The sequence below is a fragment of the Ochotona curzoniae genome, unplaced genomic scaffold (assembly GCF_017591425.1).
Source record: "Ochotona curzoniae isolate NIBS_2020 unplaced genomic scaffold, NIBS_Ocur_1.0 contig_883, whole genome shotgun sequence".
Classification (NCBI taxonomy): Eukaryota; Metazoa; Chordata; class Mammalia; order Lagomorpha; family Ochotonidae; genus Ochotona; species Ochotona curzoniae.
Window position 1 is genome coordinate 34,663,005 of NW_024466599.1, and position 27,467 is coordinate 34,690,471.

The following is a 27,467-nucleotide window of genomic DNA, read 5'->3' on the forward strand; positions in this document are numbered from 1 at the left end:
GGTTGCTGGACACTGAAGCACAGTTCAAGACAGGTTTTGAGGACTCATGTTTGCACATGCATAGAAAGATCTGATGGAGAGAAAAATACATCATGCAAAGGAGAGTTAAGTGAATTGCACAGTAGTGATGCTGTGAGACACGAAAGATTGCCAGGGGGTCTTGGAAACAGTGTCATTCTTTCTCAGTGGATGTTTTGCTGATTGCCTCTTCTTGTCCCATAGTGTTCTAGAGTGGCAGTGTAACACAACTTGGAGCACATCTTCAGAATAGAAGCAACAGATATCAGATTGGGTAATCTGGATGATTTTAGAAAGGGGAGTGGAGATAGCTCTGTGTCTGCTTCAGCTTGAAATGAGGTTGTAGTAAACATTTTGAAGGAGAAGGTAAACTTCCACATTTAGGTATTTTGGAGAACACAAAGTGATGATGATGATGAATATTATTATTTAGTTGGGATCCCTGATTCAAGAATCCAAAATGGTCCCAAATCAGAATCTCTTTGAGTGCTGATATGGTTCTGCAGGTGGAAAATTCCACATCTGACCTTTTATGACATAGATCATAGTCAGATGGAGAAGCACTAAAAATATTAAATAAACTGCTGTCAGGTTACATGTATGAATGTGTATATGTGAGGTTTAAGTGATTTTCATGTTTAGTTCACATTCTCAAGATGCTCATTTTGTATATACATACATTCTATAATCCTGAAAAGCATGAAATCCCAAACATTTCATGTAAGGGATATTCAACTGGTAGTTGAAATGGTACTGAGTACCTGAAGCCTTTATTGTGGCACAGCAGGTCAAATCCCCACTTGTGATACTGGTATCCCATATGGGATTGCTGGAACTCTACTTCCAATTCAGCACCTTGCTAATGTGCCTGGGAAGTAGTGGTTGATGGTACTTGGGCCCCTTCACCCATGTTGGAATCTCAGATGGAGTTCTTGGCTCCTAGCTTTGGTCTGCCCCAGCCCTGACTGTTGTGGGTGTTTGGGGTAGTGAACTAGATGAAGGAAAATCTTTCTCTGTTGCTCTTCCCTTCAAATAAATGAACAAATAAATCTTAAAAGGAACATATGTAGTATGTGTGTATATATGTGTGTATTGATATGTATATACTATATATATTGAAATCTAGATAGGGAGACAGAGAGAATAAAATTGGATTACTTTGTGGTTCACATACCGGATATATTTGCCAAAAATATTTGCTTCTGTGTTTGTAAATCTTCTTATTGTTTTTAGAAGGAAATGTGGTGTGATCTTCTTGCCTTTTTTTTTTTTTTAAGGTCTGTCTATGATGGTGAGGAACATGGACGATTCATGGAGAAGCTCGAGACTCGCATCCGCAACCATGACCGAGAAATTGAGAAGATGTGCAACTTTCATTACCAGGGCTTTGTGGACTCTATAACTGAACTCCTCAAAGTGAGAGGAGAAGCCCAGAAACTCAAAGTAAGAGACACATTTCCCTTGTTCCATACTGGGGTTTTGATTAGCAGGACAGAAATAGGGATCGCATTGCTGGTTGTGTATTGTAGTAAAGATTTTTGTGTAGTAAGAAGGAAATTTATATTGAAACCTAGATAATTGAGATTATAGGATTTTAGCTAAAAAGCAAAATCACCCACCTCAGTTAGATTTCAAGTAAGATATTTAGATGTGGATCAGATTCAGTGATTAGGAATTATCTTTTTGGACTCTTCATGTAATTTGCTTCCTTGCTGGATAAAATATGGCATTATAAGATGGTAGAATTCCAGGACATTGTTGTAGGGCTCTTTGCAGTGTAGGCACGTAGGAAAAGAAATAAACCAAACCAAACCAATGCAGTTAAGGGTCGTAGGGAGTCTTCTACTAATGCAGAAAGTTGCTGACGGATACATTCAGCTTAGATGGATGCTTGTCAGTCACATTGATCTGGTCCCTGGCAAAGATTCATTGAATCTTTGACGAGTTATTTTGCTTATTAATCTTAAATTGAGTTACTTCACTAAACTCACCTATTTCTAATAATTTATATGTAGATTTTTTTGAGTTTTATGTGTAAATATTTCTTAAATGATCTGTAAGTAATAGCCATTTTACTCTCTTCCTGTTTTTGTGCTTTGGATTTTTTATTTGTTTTGTTTTCCTGGGGCATAGGGCTAACTTGATAGTATAAAACTCATGGAATAGTGAAGATGTGGTTCTATTGAGGGTTGTAGTGGATTATAAGATGTTAAGTTATATTTTAAAACTACGTTAGTTTAAAAACTCAGTTGATTGTAAAAATGACCTAACTGGACATGAAATGACAAAACTGTCTTATTTTAACTAATATAATTATTTAATTATTTTTATTTAATTTAAATATATTTTATCTGTTATTAATTTTTGTGTTTTGCTACAGCACTACTATCATATTTGATTGTGCTGTGGGATGCTGACCTAGTTCTCATTGGGGGATGTGTTATGTAACATATAATGTTCACTTCATTATCTTCATAAAATCTCAAATTTTGAAGTCCGAAGCACACTGTGTCCCAGGATTTCAAGGACTTAAGGCCTGTACAGTTGTGCACGAGCATCTCTAGGAATCAGTATTACCAGCATGGTGACATCTTCTGTGCCTTATTTACCTCCTCCACTATAAATATGACAATTTGATCTGCTGTTCAAGTTATTTCATGTTTAGCTTTTAAGAGTTAAAGTAGGGTCCCCTCCTCATTCAACATTTCAGTCTTAATATCGGAAGAAGTTAATAATTTAAAGCAAACCATAGAATTGCAAAAGATCTAGGTGAACATATGATTTTAGGAGAGGGGATTATATTTGTATATAGATTTCTAAGCTAGAAAGGAAAAAATGGATAGCTGTGATACATTAAAATGAAAAAAAATTTCTACAAATCAAAAATCAAAAGCAAATGCTAAATTAAGGATAAGTATTAGGTAAGCAATAAAGAGGAAATTGAGTTTCTTACCTTTCTGGTTGTTTATAAAGGTTTTATAGAAACGGTTGGATTTCTTTTTGTGTTTGAAAACAGCAATACATGTAGTTATGATAGCGCAGGTACAACATACAGCACTTTTTAAAAAAGATTTATTTTTATCTGAAAATGAGATATATAGAGAAGAGAGACAAAGAGAAAGATCTTCTGTCCACTGATTCACTCCCCAATTGACCACAGTGGGTAGAGCTGTGCCGAACTGAAGCCAGGAACCTGGAGCCTCTTTTGGGTCTCCCAAGTGGGTGTAGGGTTCCAAGGCTTTGGGCTGTCCTCCGCTGCTTGCCCAGGCCACAAGCAGGGAGCTGGATAGCAAGTGGAACAGCCAGGACATGAACTGGCACCCATATGGGATCCCAGTGCGTGCGAGGCAAGGACTTGAGCCACTAGGCTACCGTGCTGGGCTCAACATATAGGACTTTTAAAAAGTGTATTTTCTGGAAACCTAATTTCTTGGGATGACCTCTAATAAAAACTTACATTAACTAAGTCTAGAATGTATTTTGTATGGTATCACTGTTTTGAGCATTGCTTTGCATGTCATATTGTGTATGAGTCTGTGTGTGTGTTCCTGTTACTAACATTCCATAAAGTTTCTTCATATTCCAAGCAACACCATAAGAAATACTGGGATAAGGGATATATTGAAAGTATGAGGTGGTCAGATGCAGTGGAAGGCTAGAAAGTGTCAATGTTTTGGAAGTTAATATTGCTCATTTTTTGATATCTGAGAGGAGGAAATTATTCTGTGTACTCATTTTTCATCAATGGAAGCATCAAAAATGGGTATGAGAAAAAGCTATGTTCTTGTTCATGTTAGTGACGAACTATGGATCATTTTAAAGCTTATTCACATATTTTTTGCTCCCTGTTGGAAAGACTAGGTTAGAAATTGGGAATATGGAGTGTTAAGAACTGTTAAGAAGTAATGCTCTAAGAAGAATTAACATACAACATTTGCTAAATTAGGAGAAACAGGGAAACTTTTTGAGTTAAGAAGTTAAACTTGCACCCAGCTTCTGCAGGAATCATTTATGAAGTAAGAACTTCCTGATGAATTTGTTCTTTCTAGACACTGTGAAGAAGATAAGACTCCCTGTGCATTATTTTCCCTCCACTGATTTTTTGGTGGTTCACTCCCCAAGTGACTTCAATGGCTGGAGCTGAGCTCCAGGAGTTAGGAGCTCTTCCAGTTCTCCACACAGGTGCAGAGTCCCAAGGCTTTGGGCTGTTCTCGACTGCTTTCCTAGGCCACAGGCAGGGAGCTGGATGGGAATCAGGGCTGCTGGGATTAGAACCAGCAACAATATGGGATCCCGGCATGTGCAAGGCAAGGACCTTAACCACTATGCTATCGTGCTGGGCCCAACTGCTTTTTCTCTTCAAAGGAAACATGTAATATTTAGTTGTTTTAGTGTTATTAGCTTGGCATATCACAAATCAACTATGCCTTTTAGAAGTGTTTCTTTTCCATTTTCGAAAGGTTACTCATTCTAGCATTCGTGAAGTTGATAGGACTTAAGTTCCATTGGGCCAGTATGTGGTGGGATGCTGAAAACAGCTAATCCTACTATCTTCACGTTCCATTTTGATATTATTCAACTGTTGTCTAAATATATGATTTTTAAAATGAATTTAAATTTTCTTTCCTCTACAGAATCAAGTGACGGATACTAATAGAAAACTTCAACATGAGGGAAAGGAAGTAAGGCCAATTTACGTTTTGAAAATTCCTTTTGTTTCTTTTGATGTCTGTGTTCTTTATTTAGTGGCTTGTAAGATTAAGCAGTATGTCGAAAGAATTTGGAGATTATGGTTGCTCCTTCTCATGTTTATTTGAAGTGCCTGACTAAAACCACTGGATGTGTGATGGGAGAGGATGCAGCGCTCCTTAGCTGTGCTTTACGATCGCCGTGCAGCTGCCATTGCCAGTGCTGTTCTCTCTAGCTGGAATGCCCCTTCCCCAATGTTCTCCTGCTTCAAATCTTCGCTTCGATGATCTTTTTTGGAGGAGCTTTCATAATCGTCTTATTTAGTCACCATCTCATCCTCATCGCCTGCATTAGCTTTTTTTTTTTTTTTTCTTATTAGCAGTTTTTAAAAAAAAATTTTTTTTTTGACAATCTTGACGTAATTAGGGTAAAAAGGTTCAAGCACTACAGGAAGATGGGTAAGACAGTTAGTTCCGTATTGTTTCCTTAACATATCTGATGTAAAAGGGGATTTTAAGGGAGAAGCCCCACCCAATCTCCGACCCACCCCAGGTCTGCAATGTGGGGCATGCTCTGAGGGTCTTGCTTAAGTGGTTTTGATAGTTCAACAGTTCTGAATTGCTGCCACTCTCACCACTCCAAGCACGCTGAGGTTGTTGAAGAATCCACTGATTGACATAGTCCATCATAGAGTCTCCGTTTGCCCAGTTTTTCACTGCCAACATATAGCTGAGGTTGTTGGTTGAACTGTTCTGTCCTCTTTTCATGGTTAGGGTTCTGAGTCTGGAAGCTCGATTGGGGGATCCCCAAAGAAACTTTGTCTGAGGTGTTCCCAGACCAGATTCTTGTATGTACTAGCAAGCATAGGGCCCGGCACAGTCCGCTGCCCCAATCAGCTGGTGAGTTGCAATTACTGGGTTGGTTCTGTTTCTATCCCTGTCTTCCACTGGAACCAGTGGGTGCCTCAGTCCAGACTGGTTCTGCCCAGCACATACAAAGCCCTCACACAAACCAATGTGGGCTGCAGCTTAGTCGGAGCGACCCACGATAACCCCCACCAGGCTCGCCCCCTGCCCTGGTTTGCCAGTATGTGTGGCAGACTAGTCCAGTCTGTCCCACATCCCCTTCTGCTTTCATACATGTCAGTGGATGTTGAAACCTTGTTCCATCTAATTAGCTCAACTCTACAGCCTTCACGGATGTTGTTGGCTGTCTCTCAAGCCACCCCAGCCCCTGTCCTGGTTTTCATGCCCTCCGTGGGGGGTGGTAACCCAAGAAGGTGGAGCCTACTATTTCCCTCCCAGGCCATTCCGACTCCTGGATTATGCACTCTCCAGGTGATTCTGTGGTTTAACTTGACAGAACTAGCCCCCAGTGCCAGCTTCTGCCAGCTGATGCTGTAGCTAAGCCCAAATAATCCTCACTCACTCTAATTGTAGATTGCACCAGTAGGAATAATCAGCCCAGCCTGGTTTTTCCCTGATCTGGTCCACATGAGGCATACAGGTGTTGTAGGCCTGCCTAGTCTGATCTGTCCCCATCCCAGCTCACGCTCTGCAGTGGGAGTAGTTGTCCAGCAAGGGAACCACCCCTTATTCCGCTGCTGGTTCTGCCCGTTCCCTTCCTGATTCTCACGTGTGCTAGTTGGGTGCTGCGGTCACATCTGGCACAGGCAACCTCACCTTGGCATTCCACATCACCTGCATTGTTACTGTTTCTCGTTTCCTCCACTGAACCTATCACGCCCTGATATTTTATATTTGTACTTATATATATATATGTTTTCCAGTTTGCTTTCATTAGAAATGAAGCTCCATGAGATCGTAAATTTTGGTTTTATTTATTTATTTTCTTCACCTACCTAAACAATGACCGGTATGGGATGGTTGCTCAATGAATATTTGCTTTAAAAATAAACTAGTGATTCCTTTATTGACTCACCCTTTAAGCCTTCTCAGTTTGCTACGTTATTTTACATTCACTCATCACTTGAACTCTGGCTAACTGTTTGAAAAGTCAAGGACAGATATTACTGCTCATTCATGGATGAGGAAACCAGAACAGATGATTTGTTGAAGTTTCCATAGTCACTGACGAGACTGACACTAAAACCAGTTTCCTAAATCATAGACTGTACCTTTTCTCTGTATCATGCCCCTTAAATAGTCTTTTAAGATCACCCTCTGACTTCTCAGTGACTTGATCAGGATCCTTCTCCTTTTTGACATATCTAAGCAGATGACATTATTTGATATGTGTACAGAATGAATCCTTCAAGTGGATATGTAGATAAGTGATTTTTAAAAAATGTTTCACACATTATAAAATCTACAGAGAATATAGTTCTAGTTATTTTGTGAAATAACTTATCCTGAACTGTTAAGTCACACTTCAAAGTGTGTGGTTTATTTGTTGAAATTGAATCTTAATTGATGATGATTTTCAAGACTCAGATGAAGTTGAAGAAGGACTGTTTTCCTCTAGTTTAGCACAAATGAAAGAAATGCAGGATCTGAGGATTGATGAGATCATAAAGCAAAGAGTCTGAGTAGAGTTTGGAGAAAATATGTAAAAAATTTTATTTTCTCCTGGATAGCCTCTGTATTTTAGGATTCCATCTTACCTAGCCATTTCGAGCACAGTATGTTTCTTGGGGAGAAAGTAGGAAACGGTAGGAATGTTTTACTGGTTGGAAAAGGCAGTTCCTTAGTCCACTTGGCAGGTCTTACTATGAAACTGTCTGGGATTTTCTGATGAATTGAACACAGTGTGGAAAAATGTGACTGAAAGCTTTTTATTTACAGCTGTTGGCATAATTCAGTTTCTTTTCCCTCCTGCCAAGCTGGTAATAGCAATGGAAGAGCTGAAGCAGTGTCGGCTACAACAGAGAAATATTTCTGCCACTGTTGATAAATTAATGCTGTGTCTTCCAGGTAAGAAACTAGAAATGGAGTAGGATTTTTGATACAGTTCATTTAGCTTTAATCAATTCTTTCACTTTCTCTAAATAATATTTGTGTGCTATTTTTTCTCTTTCAAGTCCTAGAGATGTACAGTAAACTGAGGGACCAGATGAAAACCAAAAGGTAAGATATTTTTATGCCATAAACTTTTATTATCTGAACATTTCTATTGTTAGAATGCTTTTGAAGTCCACATTTAGTTTAACTTTTTGCTGTACATCTGTTGATTCATCATAGATTTATTTACATATACTATTGGTCATATATTGTGTTTTATGAATGATAATACAGTTTGTTAGCAGATCTTGACCAAAGCAAACACAACATATTTCTTTTATGGATATCTACTAGTGGAGAGCTTATTTTCTTTATATATATTCATTCTAGACATTGTAATTCATTGTCTGGATAATCCACATTTCCCCTTCCAGTTCCAGTATTGATCTAAGTGTTGTTCACTGGTGTTTCTAGCTCAGTCTTTTTCAGACTCGTTGTTTATGGGTGGGTCATGTGACTGTTTCTGGTTCATAAAATGTGAACATTAATGATATTGTTCGTTTGGGGCTTATCATTTAATGTCAGATTAAATTACCTCAAAGTTCTTATTTTCTCTTGAATGTGAGAAAAATAACTTTCAAGATATTGAGTCGCTAAGTGACTTCATTGAGCAGAGCTTCTCTTGATATTAATTTTATGATTAGTATAAACTGAGTAGGCTTTAAATCTTTGAGTTACTGAGATGTGGGGAGTGTCCTTGACAGGTAACTATCCTGATATTTTTGGGGCCTTTGGCATGTTTTCAGTTGTTTGGTAAAGCGCATAATAGTTAAGTTCAATCTTTGTTTATTTGAACTCACATGAAAAACTTTTGCAGCGTGGTGCACTTCAAGAGTGGCCATGGCATGGATCACATGAGAATTTGATAATGTAGTTTCTGATTGGGACTGGTATCTTTCCTCATTCTCTATTTTCTACCATTCCCCCCAGTGAAGAAGCAACCAATGGAATGGTAGAAAATTTTTGCACACTACACAAGTGATAGGGGACTAATATCCAGGATTTACAAAGAGCTTCAGAAACCCAGGGACAGAAAAAAAAACAAAACCCAAAAAAACAAACCCCAACCCTGTAACAAAATGGGCAACAGAAATGAACAGACATTTTTCAAAAGAACGGATTCAAATGGCTAACAGACAAATGAAAAGGTGCTCAGGCTCCCTAGCCATAAGAGATCCAAATGAAAACCACGTTGAGGTACCACCTAACTCCAGTGAGCCTGGCCTACATTCAGAACTCAACTAACACCTGCTGGCATGGATGTGGGAAGAAAGGCACCCTCCTTCACTGCTGGTGGGAGTGTAGGCTAGTACAACCACTGTGGGAATCAGTATGGAGAGTGCTTGGAAAATTACAAATAAACCTGCCATAGGACCCAGCTGTCCCACTCCTAGGAATATACCCAATAGAAGTGAAATCTGCATATGAGAAGGGGATCTGTTTTCCTTTACATTAATGGAAATTTATCATGTCCTTTGGATGGTGTTTCTTGTTATGTTCTGCAATGCATTCTTCCAATGCCTGGCTTATCTGTTTTGTACCATTTGTATTTTTGGTTGTATAATTATTTTATTTTTGATGTAACCAATTTGCTTTTGGATTTAGAAAATTTAGTATAACTAATTGCATTTCTTTCATGAACTAGTTGAAATCAAGCTGCTAGCCTGATGTGCCATCATCTCCAAATACTTTAGAGGCATTATTCTGTGCAACCATAAAGTAAGAGTGCGAACTAGCTTGAAACATGACTAGCATCTAATCCTTATTCCCACTTCACATTTTGCCTGTCGTCTCCAATATGTTCTGCATAGCAAGAGTCCACTTCAAATCATAGGCTTCTTTTGGTTGTTCTGTTTGTTTAGTCGTAGTTCAAACTGGAACTTTTATTATGTTCTTGACTTTCATGATGTTGTTGCTTTTGAACATTTTAGGACTTACTTTGTAATGCTGTTTGCCTTTTAAAGAAGATATCATGTGATAGTGTTATTTACTTTTTAATTTAACTGGTTAATTTTATTTATGAGAATAAGTGACAAGACTAGAAAGCTTCAGACCATTGGCTTGTGCCAACAGCCAGTACAGGGCTGACCCGGGACTGCAGTCAGGAGCTGAGAACACAAATTGGATTGCTCACATGGATGGAAGGAATCTGATTCCTTGAGTTGTGGCTACTATCTCCCATGGTCTGCATTAGCAGGAAATGGGAATTAGACCCAGGGATGGGTTCAAATCTAGGCACTAAAATATAAGTGTCTTAATGGGCCAAATTCCTGCCTCAATCCCTTTTTAATTGGACTGTTTAGATCTTTTATACTTAGAGCATTTATGAATATAATGTTCAAATATATTATCTTCTAATTTGTCTTCCATTTCCCTTGCCTCCCATATGAGATCCCTGTGCATACAAGGCGAGTATTTACCCACTAGGCTGTTGTACTGGGCCTCCTGCCTTCTTGCACTCACATGATGTATTAGACTTATATTTTATCTTCAGTAATGGATTGTTATCTTTACTTTTTTAGTGGTTGCTTCAAGATTTTTGAAGATTTAAAATGTTTATCTTTAACATATAGATCTTTATATAAAATCACACCAAATTACATACATGGCAAGATTCTAATGGCAATGTATTTGCACTGAATGTAAATGCTGATTCTTATTTGATAATTATACATTGTATCTATGTGTGAAATTATAACACTGTGTAAATATGTACAATTATCATGTGCCATCTACAAATTAAGCAGAGTCGAAATACTTCCATTTTACTTTCCCTTCCTTTGTGTTCTTATTGTCATTGATCTTAGTTTTAAATATAGTATGGTGCCCAAAGTACATTTATACTTTGCTGTGCATCATTTTTACATTTTATCTTTTCATCTACACACGTTTTACCACTGTTGGTACATTTTATTCTTTTATGTAGATCCAAGTTTTCATCTGGCATAAACTTTTCCCTTCTGCTGGAACAATATCCATCAGCATTTCTTGCCAGTCTATTGACCATGAATACTCTCAGAAATCAAAGATTTCTGAAAAAGTCTATATTTACCTTCATTAAAAAAATTGAGTTACTATGCCTATGCCATAACATTTAGGAATTATTGCTGATGCAGTCTTACTACTGATTTTTAGCCTTTTGTGATTCAGTCTTGCTATTTGTTAGTTTTGGTTTTTGGAAAAGGTGAGGTGGTGAAACTTCATAATGTTGTTTTTTTCCTTTTCTCTGATGTGCAACGATCCTGAGCATTTCGTCATGTGTCTGTTGACCATATGGATTTAATGCTTATTTTAAAAGATAATTTTATTAATTTATGTAAAGTGAATAAATTTGATGTATTCCGTGATACAAATTTAGAAGCCTAGTGACCCCTCTCATGCTCCTTCACCTCCTTATTTACCCCCACTACTTTTTCCTAATTTTATAAAAAAAGATTTTCCATTTTACTTCACAATCTTAACACATAACAAGTATAAGGAAAAGTCCTATTATTCCTCAAACATGCAAACGAAGGTTGGAAGCAATTGTTAGATCTCAGGATGTTAATTTCTCTCATAACGATCTTTTTTTGTACGCCATATATTATCACTTATCAGGGAAAACATGGTATTTGTCTTTTTGGGATTGACATTTTTCACTAATCATAATGGTTTTCAGTTGCATTCATTTTGTTGCAGGGATAAGATTTCATTCTTTTTTATGGTCGGATGGTATGCCATTGTGTATACGTATACCATCATCAGTTGATGGGCATCTGGGTTTGTTCTATATCTTAGCTTGTCTGAATTCAGCTGCTGTAAACATGGTAGAGATAACTCTCATATACTGATTTAATTTCATTTTGGTAAATTCCTGGGAGTGGGATGGCTGGATCTGTTTTCAGATATCTGAGGAATATTATACTGTTTTCCATAATGGTTGCACTGGTTCACATTTCCATCAGCAGATTAGGGTACATTTCCACCCACACCCTTGCCAGCATTTAATGTTCTGATTTCTGTATGGTAGCTATTAGTTGCTATTGCTGGGTCAGTTATCTCCAGCCCTGTCTTCTACGCAAACTAATGAGTGTTGCAGTGCAGCCTGATCCTGCTCTCTGCACACTGGGCCCCCACCCACACCAGTGGGAGTTGTAGGCTAATTGGATTGTCCCGCAGTAACTCACACCAGGCCAGCCTCCTGCCCTGGTTCATGTGTTTGCCACTATGTACAGCAGATTGGTCCAATCTGTCCTACATCCCATTTAGCTCTCATACGTGTCAATGGGCATTGAAGCCTAGTTCAGCTCAACCAACCCCACTATCCAGACCACACATGTGCTGGCAAGTGCCACTCTATCTAGCCATGCCTGTCCCAGTCCTGGTTCTCATTCTCACCGATCGGAGTGGCAACCCAAGAGGGAGGTGCCCACTGTTCTCTACTGGGTCCACTCTCACTCCAGGATCTTGCACTCTTCAGATGATTCTGCAGTTTAGCTCGACAGTTTTCCCCCTGTGTCAGCATTTGATAGCTGGTGGTGTGGCAAAGCCCAACCAACCCTCATCCCCTCTGGCTTATGCATGTACTAGTAGGTACAGTCTTCCCAGCCTGCCTTGTCAGCTTACCTGCAGGTCACCAGGTTTTGTAGCTCTGTCCTGCCTGGTCTACCCCCAATCCCAGCTCTCCTGCTCACCAGTGGGAGGGGTGGCCCAATTGGGGGTCTCCCTGCAGCCCCCTTTAAGTTTTGCCCACTCTTTCTGGTCTCACATGTGCTGGTTGGGTGCTGTAGCCCAGTCCGGTATGGCCCACCTCACCTCAGCATTTGCCAGTGTGTACTGTAGCCTGGCTAGGCCTAGCCTGCCCCTGATTTCAGCTCACGCTGGTGGGGACTATAGCCTAGTCAGCCTAGCCAACCCCCAGTCCCGGCTCTAGTGTGAACTGGCTAGTATTGTGGCCCGACCTGGCATGACCCCACACCATTCTGGCGCTTGAATTTGCTAGTGGGTGACATGAACTGGCCCAGCCTGGTTTGCCCCAGACTTGACCCAAAGGTAATCCCATGCGTACTGTAACCTGACCTGATCTGAGCTGCTCCTTTGTTCATTTGTTCATTTGTCAAGGTTTGGTTATAGCTGCATAAATAGGTTTCTGGGATTTCTGTTCTGTTCCGTCGGCATACATGCCTAGTATGTATCCAGTAGTGTATTTTGAAAACTATCCAGTAGTATACTTTGAAATCTGTTCTTATATCTTTGGTTTTGCTTTTGTTATTCAAGATTGCTTTAGCATTTCTTGTAAAATTCTGATTCCATATAAATTTTAGCATTTTATTTTTCTTCTCCATTTGAGAAAGAATATCCTTGGTTTTTGTTTGAAATTACATTGAATGTATAAGTTGTATTGGGCAGTTTGAACATTTTGATGATATTGATTTGTCTGATCTATGAACATGGAAGATTCTTGGATTTTTCTGTTTTTCCTTCCTTAGTGTTTTTTTTTTTTTTTGATTTTTTGGGTAGAGATCTTTCACATCCTTGTTAAATTTATTCCAAAGCATTATTTTGTAGGTATTGTGAATGGAACTGAGCTTACAAGTTGTTTCTCAACCATAGCATTTGTTTGTGTGTATGTGTATATGAAAGCTATTGATTTTTGTGTGCTGATTTTATCCTGAAACTTTACCAAACTCTTATGAGCTCTAGTAGCCTCTTAGTGGAGTCTTTTGATTCTTCTCCATATAGGATCATATCATCTTTTTTTTTTTCCTATTTGTATCCCTCTGATTTATTTCTTTTGCCTGATGGTTCTGTTTAAACTTTCCAGAATGATTTTAAATAACAGTGGTGATTGTGGGCATCATTGTCTGGTTCCAAATCTTAGGGGAAATGTTTGCAGCATTTCCCCTTTTAGTATGCTGGTGGTAGGTTTCTTGTATGTTGCCTTGATTGTGTTGAGAGATATGTTTTTTTTTTCTATATCCAATTTGCATATGTTTTAAAAAAACATTTATTTGTTTGAATTGGAAAGGCAGATTATAGGACTCCCACATGGGTGAAGGGTCCCAAGGCTTTGGACATCCTTCATTGCTTTCCCAGGCCACAAGCAAGGAGCTGGATGGGAGGTGGAGTAGCTGGGACACAAACAGATGCCCATATGGGATTTTTGGTGCTTGCAGGCAGAGGTATACCCCGATTTTTTCCTTTGGAAAATGTCATTAAAGGATGTTGTATGATGTTTTCTGTATGCCTATTGAGGTAATTATTTTGTTTTTTTACTTCAATTTGTTAATGTCATGTACCACATTTATTGATTTCTGTATGTTGGACCACCACTGCATAGCAGGGATAAACCTCACTTAGTCTGGGTCAATGACTTTTTTTAAATGTTGGATTTTTGCATATATGCTCATCGGGGATATTGCTCTGTAGTTTTCTTCATTGTATCATTTTCTCATTTTGGAATTAAGTTGATGCTAGCTTCGTAGGAGGATTGGAAGGATTTCTGAGCAGTTTGAGAGGGATTGGGATTCTTTAAGAGTTTGGTAGAATTCAGCAGTGAACCATCAGGCCCTGGGCTTTTCTTTTTTGGGAGGATCTTTATTACTAATTGAGTCTGTGTCATGATTATTGGTCTGTTTAGGTTTTCTATGTCTTTATGACTCAGTTTTGGTAGAGTTTTTATGTCTACAACTCTGTTTCTTCTAGATTTATGAAATTGTTACCATGTAGCTGTTTTAGTAATTCCTGATGAGTCTTTTTTATTTCTGTGGTATCCATTGTAACATCTCTTTTTCATCTTTGATTTTATTAATTTGGCTTTTCTTCCTTTTCATATTTCTTTCTTGTTCTGTTTCTTATATTTGTATAAATATTTATATTTGTGGAAGTTCTTGTTGGTTTTTCTTCTGAATTCTTTTATCTCTGAGATATGACTCTGTGGCTTTGTGAAATTTCCTCTCCTTCAGTACATATCCAGAGACATAAGTTGGGCAGGATCCGGGAGCTCAGACCAGTGCTTGAGGATGGGACACGAGTCCAGAATGATGTCCATGTTTGTGGTGTGGTAAATTTCCTTTTTCAGCATGGGAAAGGGTAAGATTGCATTTGCTGGTGTGATCACAGCATTGGCCTCTGTTTGTCAAGCTGAACCAGCCACTCAGGATGAGCCCAGAGTGCCTTGCTGTGTCACCCGGGCATACACAGGCACCGCACAAAGCGCCTGTGCACTGTCGTGTGAGTGCAGAAGTCTGACCTTCTGACACTGATTGCCACACCCTATTGCATGCCTGAGTCCCAGAAGTCCCACTGCCGCAGAGAAGAGGACATCCATCCTCAGCCCCATGAGCCTCCTTCTCTACAGAAAGAGCCTTGGCTTTCCCAGAGCCAGCTCCATACCCAAAAGGGGATATTTGATGGTCTGCCTTGGCAAGTTGAGCCCAGGTACCTTAGTAGCGTGATGTGGGAAAGTGCTTCTTGGGCTGACATTTGCGCCCTGCTTCTGACCAACCTCGGGTCAAACTCAAAATCACTGGACCACAGATTATCCCTCTACTAAAAGCCCCTAGTTACACGTGCCTTCCAGCAGCTTCTACTTGCCTTATTTAGGTGGCTGTTGGTACCTCACTCCAAGAAGATGGTGTCCCAACTGGCCACTGATTATGGGAGTTGCTGGATGGTATTCTGTTTGCTGCTGCGTGATTCAACTGTTCCCAATGCTCCTTTGTGGAATTGGTGCTGAAAACTGCTCTCCAGCTCTCCTCCGGGAGTGTAGTTCCTACTCTTGCTTCTGTTACCTTCCTGGGGTTTTAATCGGTGCGTCTTTTTCCTATTCTGCCATCTTTGATTTGCATAGTTGCTCTTACCAGTGAGTTTTCTATTTTGTGTTTTTTTTTTTCTGACTCACAGCATTTCTTTTAGAAAGTTTCAAAGGCTCCTTTTATCATTTCTTGTAGGAGAGAGATGGTGGTGGTAAGTTTTTTCAACGTCTGTGTGATAATGTCTATCTGTCCTTCACATAGAGAGGGTATCTTTGCTGTGCGTATCTGTCTTTGATTGGCCCTTTTGTTCCTCCAGTGCTATGAGGATCGCATCCTGCTCATACTGGCCTATAGGATTTCTGTTGAAGCCAGCTGAAGTGAACTGTAACACTCTGATGTGTTACTTCCTTTCTTTGGCTGCTTTGAGAATCCTTGCCTTTGTGTTTAACTGTTGAGAACTTAGTTATATAAAGTGTCTTGAAGTAGACTTTTTTGAATGGAACCTGGTGTACCTCAATGTTTATATCCTCTGGGGTTGGGGGTGTTCCCGTTATTATCTTTTTGAATAATCTTTCTTACCTTTGGTCCTTCTCAAGTCCCTCTTTTTTTTAAAGATTTAATTTTATTTTCATTGGATAGTCAGATATACAGAATGGAGGAGAGAAAAATCTTTCATCTGGTGATTTACTCCCCAAGCAGCTACAACGGCTGGAGCTGCACTGACCAAAGCCAGCAGCCTGGGGCCTCTTTTGGGTCTCCTAAGTGGGTGCAGGGTCCCAAGGCTTTGTGCCATCCTTGACTGCTTTCCCAGGCTACAAGCAGGGAGCTGGAAGGGAAACGGTACTGTCAGGATTAGAACCTGCACCTATATGGGATCCCGATGTGTGCAAGGCGAATACTTCAGCCACTAGGCTACTGCACTGGGCTCTCAAGTTCCTCTTGAATGCCAATAATTAAGGTATTTGTTCTTTTAATGCTGTACCAAAGCTCCTGTAAACTTTATCCGTTTCTCTTTGGTTTTTGTTTTCTGACTGCATTTAAAAAAAGAAAAAGGTCTGTTTTTATTGGAAAAGTAGATTTACAGAGAGAAGGAAGGAGAGGCAGAGAGAAAGATCTATCTATTGCTTCACTTTCCAATGGCTGAGCCAATCTGAAGCCAGGTGCCAGGAGTTTCTTTCGGATCTTCGACCCAGGTGTGGAATCCCAAGGACTTGGGCCATCCTCTGCTGCTTTCCCAGGCCACAAGCAAGGAGTTGGGTGGGGAGTGGAGCAGCCGGGATGTGAACTGGCGCCTGTGTGGGATGCTGCATTTGGAGGGGGAGGGACAGCCAGCTGTTACACTGGCCTCTGTCCTGAGCTCACTGATTCTCTCTCTATTTTGTCATCGTGGTTCTTTTTTAAAATAGCATTTTATTAGTAAAATGTTGAGCTTATTTAAAAGGTGAGGAGGAAACATGTGGGGCATGTTCAGAGGTGGGGCGGATTGAGAGGGAAAAGGTGGGGGTGGGGAGATGTTTTAGCCTTTCATTCTGCATCTGTGGGAAGAGACTGACCTGTGTTTGGGGAGTGGGAGTGAGTTCCTGACACTGCCTCTGATCTCCAGTGAGTTGAAATACCCTGGGGAGGTCGTTGATTGATAAGCAGTGATATTTTCAAAGAGCGGAAGTGTGGCTTCCTAAGGTAGCTACTTATTTGTCCCATTTTATTTTGCCCTCAGAGAGTTTTGACTCTTAAAGGGTTTCTGAAGGGTGCAGATTCATGGGTGTGGGGCTTGCTTATCCTGGGTTTGGGACTCTGTATCTGATCTAATGACTCTCCCCTTAATTGGCTGAACTTCCACTCAGTGCCAGCGGCTGTGTACCCCACATCGTGATCATTATTCTAAGATGCTATTGGCTTATTTGAACGGTTCAGCAGTGTAGGTGGTCTAATGGGGTGTGTGCCGAGGCGAGACCATACACCCATAGCTTTTAGTTCCTGAAATCAGAGATCCTGACTCGTCTGAGGCCAGCATGAGAGGAAAGGATGTGCTGCTTGAAGATGCCAGAAGCCACTGGTGGGCCTCCCTTTCAGCGGTGCTGTGTGCTGGAAGCCCTGGTGTGCTGGCTGGGTAGGCCCCTGGCCTGGTGCGTGCCCACCTCTGGTTCTTGCACATACAGTGTAGTGGTCTGGGCTGGGTGGCCTGTGACACTGGCTCAGTAGGCTCCTTTGCTGGGCTCACCTCCAGCACCAGCTCTTTGTGCACTGGTGGGTTAGGTGACCCACAGCACTGGTTTCTAGCTCCCCCGACCCATGCTGTTCCTGGCCCAGCTCTTGCACACACTGGCGGGTACAGTGGACTTGCCTGGGGAGGCCTGTGGTACAGCTTTGCTCACATCAAAAACCCTCAGTGGTTCCCACCCCAGCTGATGGAGCCTCCTTGCAGCTGGGTTGCAGTGGTCCACTTACTCCACCTGTGAGTTGAACATTAAAGAATAGGGAACTGTGCTGGCACATATAGTTTGAACCAGGCCCAGAATCCCTGCCAGCTATTGGCTGCTTTTCTCCCAGTACTGTAACACTTGTCTAGGTACCAGGCAACTTAGGCAGTTGCCTATAGCTGGAGTTGTATTTTAAGTTTTCTTTAGTGTTCTTGTCAGCTCAGCACTTTCTGTTTGACTTTTTGAAAAAAAGTGTCACTGTTAACATTTCAGTACTGTATCAGAAAAACTTTTTGAGTTTTCTCAAAGCTCCTGTTTCCTTAAATCAGTGATTTCAGCTGTTTCATGAATACATGCATATGAGATTTTAAAAAATATTCAGTTATTTTCAGAGTTATATATATAGAGAGAGAGAAAGAGAAAAAGAAGGAGAGAAGAGAGAGATATCATCCATCCACTGGCTAACTCCTCAAATGGCCATGATGATCATAGCTGTGCTGGTTTGAAGCTGTAAGCCAGAAGCTTCCCAAGGGTCTCTCGTATGAGTGCAGGGGTCCAAGGCCTTGTACCGTTGACCATTCTCTGATGGCTTCCAAGCCTTTAACAGGGAACTGAATTGGAAGTGAAGCAACGAGGACTAGAATTATTGCCCATATGGGATTCTGCCACCACAGGAGGATGTTTAGCTCACTCTGCCACCACGCTGGCCCCTTTGAGTTGTTTTGTGATCAGTCGCGTATGGTCATTTGTTTTTTCTGTTAGGTGAAGCTGTTTCTCTGAGATTTCATGCCTGTTGGCATGTGATGTCTGCACGATCAAGATATATTTCACTGCCAGTTGTATAAGTTCATGTGCACGTGACCTTCCAGGATTCCAAACAGACCACTTAATTTCTTTGTGGACACCTCTGCTCTTTAAGTTCCCCCAGTCAACCTGGCTGGAAATCCAATGCTAGAGCATTGTCACTGTGTGCCCACTAGAGGGCACCCAGAGCCCATAGTTGTCTCAAATCTGCACTTTGTGTGTTCAGAACCAACTAAGCTAAGAGTACCCAAAAGCTGTGTCTCTGCTGACTTTTGGCCAGGTCCCAGGTGAGCCCAGCTCTCCTGTGCAGTTACCAGGCTGTGATCGGGCACAGAGGGGTTCTGCCTGGCTTTGAGCATCACTGTGGAAATATTAGCCCCAGGCTTCTATGCAGTGAGTTGGAATATACTTCCCTTTTCTTATCCCAGGTGAATAGTTATATGATATCTGGGATTGGGGGCAGGGTTGAGGTTGGTAATCCTGTGGCTGCCTTTGCCACAATGCTACATCATGCCTGGAGCCCAGCCCATAGGTGTGGAGATCTACGTAGGATCAAGGTCTGCATTGCTGTGGGCTGTTTGCTGCTGTGACGTACTCCTGACCTGAAATACCTGCTACTAGCATCACATGAGATGGACTACAAGTCTATTCTACTGGGACTCAAGTCTTTACCTGGCGCTGGGACAAGTCTGGATGCGCTGTCTTCAAGCATTGGCCTTGGGATAAGGGCTTTTCGGTTCTGTCTCATGTGGGATTTCACCTTGCTGGCCCTGAAACTGATTTCCTCGCCAAGTCCTGTGCGTGCTCCCTGTTGGGTGGTGTCTTCCTCTCTGCTGTGCTGCCCAGAGGTGGAGGAGGGAGATGGAAGCGCTCCCTTGGCTGCCTGGCTAAGCGGTGGCTTGGAGGCTTGGGTCATGGCTCTCTGCCTGATCCTGGGTACCTGGCATCTTTCTTCTTCCCCCGAGGAGGAGGGGTTTCTCCTCAGGTGTATTGCTTTGAGCTGGGGGAGGAGTGATAAGGTGCCTCTCTCTGTTTTCTGCAGAGCATGTTTTCTTGCTGTTACGTGAAACGGGCTCTGGGGTCTCTCACCTGGTTTCGTTAGCTCTTGTGAACATGGCTTAGTCTGTAAATGTCCGAGTGTGGGTTTCTGTGGGGGAAATGACCACTGGAGGTCTGACCTGGCCATCTGCTTGCAGTACCCTCAGTAGTTATTTTTGGGTGGATAGTAAGTTATGTTGCTGAGAGTCTAGATGCTGGGAGGACTTTTTCTTTTTTCTTAGTGAGTTGCTGGGCTTTTCTTAAGCTCTGTTGGCCCCCTCTTCATTTCTGGGTCAGTGTGTCTTCCCTTAGGTAAGGTCTGTACCTGCAGTAGTTTACGTTGCGTAGTTCAGTGGTCACATCGCCTTTCCAGAGGTCAGATATTTCTCTGCCTTTGTGAGGCTCTTTGGCGTGTTTACGGCCTGTGTGTGTCAGCCACTCTCTCTTCCTTTGTTTTGCCCGTCCACGAGCACTCTCACTTCCCCCGTGACTAGTCCGGTACTCAGCAGACACTGGAGAAGCTGATGCACAGTCCTCCCTAAGTTCTGCATTGCTGCCTTTTTAACTGAACTTGGTTAGAGAACGTGAAGCTGCCCGAGCTTTCCTGAATGACCGTCTCTTCCTCCCCAAGTCAGGAAGGCTGCTGGGCTCTGAGTTTTCTGATTGTGTCCATAATGTGGAAATTGCCTTTGGGTGGGGAACCCAGAAGGTTATTAGTCTTGCCTTGTGGGTTTTTTTTTTTTTTGGTCCCCCAGTGATATTTAGTATTTGAAAATAGTGATTTTTCTACTGTAGCCAATATTCTCCTTGTTTTCTAAGTGAAATGACTTGTCTGTTGCTTGTTATGCCTTCATGGCTAGCAGCCATAAATACTGATCGCACTCCTGGATTGTTGCTCTCCTTGGAAGCTGTCTGGCTATCATTTTAATGCTAGCACAGCTTTTTAAGAAAGATTTATTTATTTTTATTGGAAAATCAGACATACAGAGAGAAGGAGAGACAGAGAGGAAGATCTTTTATCCACTGATTCGCTGCCCAAGTGGCCACAACAGCTTGGTACTGTGCCTATATAAAGCCAGGAGCCCAGAGCTATTCCGGGTCTCCCACTTGGGTGCAGGGTCCCAAGGCTTTGGACCTTTCTTGACTGCTTTCCCAGGCCACAAGCAGGGAGCTGGATGGCAAAAAAGACCTCCAAGACATGAACCGATGCTCATATATAGGATCGCAGCACGTGCAAGATGAGGACTTTGGCTACTAGGCTATTGTGTCGGGCACACTAGCACAGGTTTTGTCAGTGATGTTTTACCTGTGGTTTAAAAAGAAAGTAACATTTTTCTGTGTTGAAAGCATTTGTTTCACATTATATTATACTGTGGAATTTTTTAGGTTCTTATAGGTGGGTATGATGTAGTTAGAAGACTCACTTGCCAGAATTCCAAAGACCATCGTTGTGTAAGAGTTCCATGGCCAAGAAGCCCGGGCATTGTCTATGCGTGGAACATCCCTCTTCCCCCGACAACATCCTGCTGTGCCTGTTACTCCCACCTCGGCTGTCCATTTAGTAGGATTGCTTACACTTTCTTGCTGCATTCTGTCTCCTTTTTTCTCCCTCTGCTTTTATTTCTGTTACTTTATTTCTGCTCACGCCTCTGTTAGTAACGAGGCCTATGTGAGGGTGAAGGCAGTGTGCAAGGCAGTGTACGCACACGGGAAGGCAGCTCAGTCATCTGCCTCTTCAGAATGTTCGGAGATTATCACAAGGCAACATTTCAGATTTACATGGCCAGGGAAAATGTAATTTTTTTTTCTTTGGGTGCCTGCTTGCACAGGTAATTTGGCTGTCATTCTTTAACTTGTCATGGATATTGAAATGTAGGAGAACTCTGAATGCTTTTATTAATATGTTGTTGTAGTTGAAATATGAATATGCCAGAGAAAGGACAGTGAAGAAATAAGGTGACATTTTTTTTTCTGTTGCCAGGAATCTCTGGGTTTTGTGCTAATTAGCCTTGAAAAATGTGGAGCTATTTGACAAACCAGATGTTTTCAGCATGAGCTGTGTGTCTCATCAGTGAGTGGGCCTTGTGTCTGCAGGCAGCGTTGTTGGATTTTTCTCATTCTATAAACAATGTTCCAAAATATAACTAAACCCCAAAGTATGTTTATCTTTTTGGCTTAATTTCTGGCTTTTCTATCCATTCTAAAGTTTCTCTCTAGAGGAATTGTTTTATTACACATAGCTCTTCCTACCTAATTGTACTATAAACACCATTCTGTTTATACTAAGCCAAGTGAATTGTTCTGTTTTTGAGTCTGTAACATTTTAATAAAAGCAACTATTTCAGATTTAATTATATTTCTATATATATATTTCTGAATTTAGGGGGAGTAAATCTTTTTCTCATTTGTTTGGACTAAAATTTTGATCTTTGGAGCACATGAGAGAGACGACGAAAAGAAGTGAAAGCAGTGTCTCTTCACTGTCTGCTGTTCTGAGTGCAAGAAGAGCGTAGGTGTCTGCTAGGATGCTTGTTCTGTAAGACCCAAGTACAGTTGTATGCCTTGTTATTCTATAGAGATGAACTGAGCTTTCTAAGGAATATATCATCAGAAGTATAGAAGAAATTAAAAGTGTAAAAAAGAAAATGTTCATTTAGAGTATTGCTGTTCAAAGAAAAAACCCCTGATTTGCTAACCTTGGTTTTGTATACTTTTTGCCGGTCATTTTTCTCTGCAGGTTGGTGTGTGTTTACTCAGTGATGTACTTCATATGGGCATACGTATTCATAATTTGCACATGTCTACATGTTGTAGTTTTTGAAGGATGTTATGATCATGCTTGTACAATGTATTTGTTTTTAACTCTGGTACCAATCCTTGGAGATGCTGTCATCGCCGTTTGGAGAAGGAGTGGATTAAACAAGCTCCCATTCCCTGTCTCCGTAATCCATGTAGCATTTTGTCCTTTGCTAGAGTGTGTGTCAGGCTCGGCTAGTAGGAGCACACACTGCGCCTGCTTAACCTGAAGGGTGAAGAATGATAAATCTGCCCTTTGAAAGGATTTGCACTCAATGCTCTTGTAAACATTTTGCTATTTCATTGGTCTTTTACTTTCTGGATAAATTGTAATATCTGTAACCATTTCCTTGTTGATAGATTTGTCAGTTTTAAAAAATTTGCTCAAATAAAAACTCGCCTCTGCAAAAGAGGCTTATAAATTTCTTGTAAAACTGATTTTCTTTGGAAATGCAGTTTTTAGGGGATGATTGTTTTTGCTGAAATTTTTCACCGCAGATTTGTATCATTAATTATATTTTTTGGCCAATATTTTGTGAATTCTTATTTTTAAAACTTTAATAGTAGTACACATCATCTTTTAAGAAATATTTGGCTGTCGGAGTGACAAAATTATGTCTATCTTTTTATGTAAAACTATTCATATTCATGGAGTTCCATGTAATTTTGCAGTTCGTATGTACATGTGGTAAGCTATCCAATGATAATAAATTGATCTGTCTCCTCAAACATTGAACATTTATTTATGATAAAAGCATCTGAATTCTTTCAGTTTTTTTTTTTTTTAATGTAAGGAAAATTACAATGTATTAACGTTATTTTCCCTTGCAGCCTTTTTAGGCGTTTCCTTGAGGCCATATGGCGTGTGGTAGCTTCTGGTCAGCCAGAGGTGTATGAGTGCGCTTTGCCCTTTAGGGGTCCCCTTGTAGGAAGTTAGGGATGTGCAGAGAGTTTGTTAAGCTCTTCTCTGTTGTCTTCTTTCTGTGATCTTACTGTGAAATTTATCTTTTTTTTTTTTTTTTTTGATGATACAGTTCCCCTTCCACCTGCCTAGTCACCCTTCCTCCCCACTGTTTTCTGTTTTGTTTTATTTTGTTTTTCTGATCAGTTGTAGGTAGTGACCAAGGGCAGAGCATTAAGGGGTGATTGATGGGAGTAGCCTCGTTCAATAATGTTACAGAGCCTCACAGTTGAGCTGTTGTCTTTCCCCCTCCTCCCCCTTTGGTCAATTTCCAGAGCCCTGAAATGGCTGTTTTAGGCAGATTGAGTCTTGGCAAGTATTCTTTTTTGGGTAGAAGATATGTCAGGCTCTTTTATTTGCCATTGTAGAAATCTAGCCTTGAGGGCCTGGTATGATAACCTAGTGACTAAATCCTCACCTTGCATCTGCCGGGATCCCATATGGGGCAAGTTCTTGTCCCAGCTGCTCCACTCCCCACCCAGATCCCTGCCTGTAGCCTGGGAAGGCAACAAAGGGTGGCCCAAAGCCTTGGGATCCTGCATCCATGTGTGAGACTCACAGGAAGCTCCTGGCTCCTGACTTTGGATTAGCTCAACTCTGGCTATTGCAGCTGCTTGGAGAGTGAGCCAGTGGATGGAAGATCTTTTACTTTCTCCTTCTGTGTAAAATGTGCCTTTGCAATAAAAATAAAGCTTAAAAAAAAAGAAATCTAACCATGGACTAGTTTTTTAATATGACAAGAACTTCTTTAATTTTATTTTCTTTGCAATTAATTTCACTGATATTCAAAGTTTTATGTATTCTTTGGATAAAATTCATTTTTATTTTAATTTTAATAGATTATAGTTTTTCTTAGAGCTTATATTACTTTTTAATTATTTGGTTTTTTTAATTAAAATTTTTCATTAATTCTTGGTTTGTCCTAAGGCATAGTAGAACTAATTTTGACTAGACATTTTTGCTTGAGATATTAATATTACCTCCAAAAGTCTTGAGGTGAACTTGAGGTGAATATGTGATCAATCCGTTTTGTAGGCATTATCCTGCACTTAAAACCCTGGAGCATCTGGAACATACCTATCTGCCTCAAGTAAGCCACTATCGATTCTGCAAAGTGATGGTGGACAATATCCCCAAGCTGCGAGAAGAAATCAAGGATGTTTCCATGTCTGATCTCAAAGATTTTCTGGAGAGCATCCGTAAACATTCAGACAAGATTGGAGAGACAGCCATGAAGCAGGTAGGTCCCCAGGCTGTGACAGACCTGCACATGCTTTTGCAGGTTCTCAGTTACACAGGTTCTCAGAACACATGGTATTCTCTTTGCTAAGTGTCTTCATTTTTTTTGTTTGTTTTTGACATTTTATGGAAGTCCTTCAAGTTTACGGATACATGCTTAAAAAATTTTATTGCATTAACAGTAATAAACTGTTGACTAGTATATTGCTTTGCTCTGTGGATGTTTAGTTAAGTAGTGATGAAGTTTGATTTTAAGATTTTGTGTGTGTGTGTGTGTCCCTATGCTATTACATGATTTTGAAGGCCACAGAAATTTTGGTCTTCCACATCTATTAAATGACTTAAGATGTGTTGCGTATGTCTTTGATTGTTCATAATGTAGGCAAGATGGTTTATTACTTATAGATATTTCTGATATTAGCATGTGTCAGTCCAAAATGGTAGTAGTAGGTACTGTGAATTATGATCACCTAGAGTGATCATATAGTTTACAAAGCAGTAATGCTTTCTATTTTGGAATTTTAAAAGTTTATTTTAATTTTATTGGAAAGAGAATCAAAGGAACAAAAAATATAGTCATCTTCCATCTGCTGTTTCACCTCCCAAATGCCTGTGCTAACCATGACTGAGTTATTCTGGAGCCAGCAGTCAGGAGAGGCCCACGTTGCAGAGGCCCACGTACTTGGGCCATTACCTGCTGCTTCTTAGAGTGAGCGTTAGCAGGAAACAATCAGAAGTGGAGAAACTGTGATAAAAGCCATTGAGCACCTGTCGGGAACACTGGTGACTTAACTGCTCTCTGTTTGCTCCTCCTGAAATCTAAGTTACATTGATTTTTTTAAAATTCTCAATATACTTGGTAATGTAACCTGCAATAGTGAATAGAAAATTCAGTTGTTCATCATAAGCAAAAGCGTTGTAGGGTAGATCATTATAACCAGTGATAGCTCTTATCATTCTGTGGAAAGTGAGGAAGTAGATTATATTTTGAATAATATTTTAGGGACTCAATTAACCTTTTTAATTTTAGTTCAGATATCCCTTTGATCTTGTAAGGAGATTCATCAGTTATTCCTTTCCAAGGGAGTATCACCTCTGCCTTGGAAATTTTGTCAGTGTTATAATTTACAAAGCACAGAGTTTAAAACTAATTGATCTGAAAGATTCTTATTGTGTCATTTTAAAATATGGTAAGGAAACAAAATGAGCTATTAAAACATATATTTGAAATGGTGAATATATATGCTTGCAATGAAGGAATCTCAACTGAACTTGAACTGTGGTTATGCAGCAAGGTGGAGGAATCCACCATGGGGGAGGGTTGTGGGAGAGGTGAGGGGAATCCCAGTGCCTATAAAACTGTATCACAGAATACAATGTTATTAACAATAAAAAAAGAAATAAAATGCATTATATAATACTTAAAAAAAAGAAATGGTGAATAGAGATTGTGAGTATACACATGAAGGGATTTTGCAAGACAAATCTTTATTATGGCTGATTAATTTCAACAAAACTTTAAGAATACCAACGAGTGTAATATAAAATTCTATGGACGCTACCTTTTAAAGGTGCCTTTTTCTAAATCTCAGGTAGTGGAAAGTCCTTCTGACTGGTAGTAAGTGAACTTTCTTTGCTAAGATATTGATTCTCTGGAAGGAGAGCCAGGGACTCAATCCAGATCTCCCAAGGAATGACTAACACAGGATGCAGCTTTCTCAAGAAGTCTTAACCACTGGACCAAATACTTGCTCCAGACGTGGGAATCCTAGCTGCTAGACTAAATATCTGCCTCTAAAAACATTTCTAACTTGCTTCTTCAAAATCATATTGAGAAAACTGACAGTTTTATTTATTATCGATATTTGGTTAGGACTCTTAGAAATTATGTAAATTCATGCTGCTGCTTCTTGGTGAGGAGCCTTTTGTTTCCCTTCTTAAATATACTATGAATCCCCAGTTGCTGCTTTCATCCATACATGACCTGCATCCATGGTGGTGTGCATTCCAGGAGCCAAAGCAAATCAGCAGAAGGGCTCTACTTGGTAGTCTTTCTTTCAGTATGTCTTGGAAGCTGTAGAAAGAAAAATGGGCAAGTGGAAAGACCAGAATAGAGAAGGTGAAAGATTTAGCATAATCTTAGGAGGATCTTTAAAATTGTCCAATTTCCTGTATATTTTAAGTGAAAAAATATTTTTATTTTTTTTTAAAAACTCATGTTCTCATTGAATTTTTGTTGTCTGCAACATAATATTGGATTGAAAGAACTTAATGGACTTACATTCAGGCTTTGCCATAATAAACAGAACCCTGTTTAAAGCAGGTAAAAATCCTCCATTTGATCGTCGTGCTGTTTGATACGTCAGTCGTCCGGTGTGGTTCCAAAATGCTATATATTTCATTTTGTAGTTACCAATCACTGTAGATTGAAGAACATTCTAAAAAAGTGTATTTGAAGGCTTTTTGTGACTTTTTTGTTTGTTTTGACTTTTGCTAATTGCTTTTTTTTAAAAAATTTCATTTTAAACAGATTTCTGCCATTTATTTGTTGTGGAAATGGTTTGTGCAGGAGGGAACTTCTTTATTTCTAATATTCCTTATTTTGCTGTGGGCTTTTTGGGACTACAAACCAGTTGCTATGTGTTTTCTGTGTGATTCCCTTTAACAAAGGGCGAAACTTATTTGCTTTTAAATTTAGAGCTTGCGTTTGGCAAGCAATATGGATTAAATAACTGCTTTAAGGAAA

The 27,467-nt window shown here is 40.2% G+C and overlaps 1 protein-coding gene across 5 annotated transcripts in view; it reads left to right on the forward strand.

Annotated features, from left to right (window-relative positions):
* EXOC6B (exocyst complex component 6B) overlaps positions 1–27,467 on the forward strand; it is a 498,452-nt gene that overhangs the window by 60,588 nt on the left and 410,397 nt on the right. For all 5 annotated transcript variants that reach the window (XM_040993234.1, XM_040993232.1, XM_040993230.1 and 2 more), the window contains exons 2-6: positions 1,296–1,461; positions 4,653–4,700; positions 7,550–7,640; positions 7,748–7,793; positions 24,518–24,722. In XM_040993234.1, the coding sequence (XP_040849168.1) occupies positions 1,296–1,461; positions 4,653–4,700; positions 7,550–7,640; positions 7,748–7,793; positions 24,518–24,722 (556 nt within the window). The remainder of the gene's footprint in view (positions 1–1,295; positions 1,462–4,652; positions 4,701–7,549; positions 7,641–7,747; positions 7,794–24,517; positions 24,723–27,467) is intronic.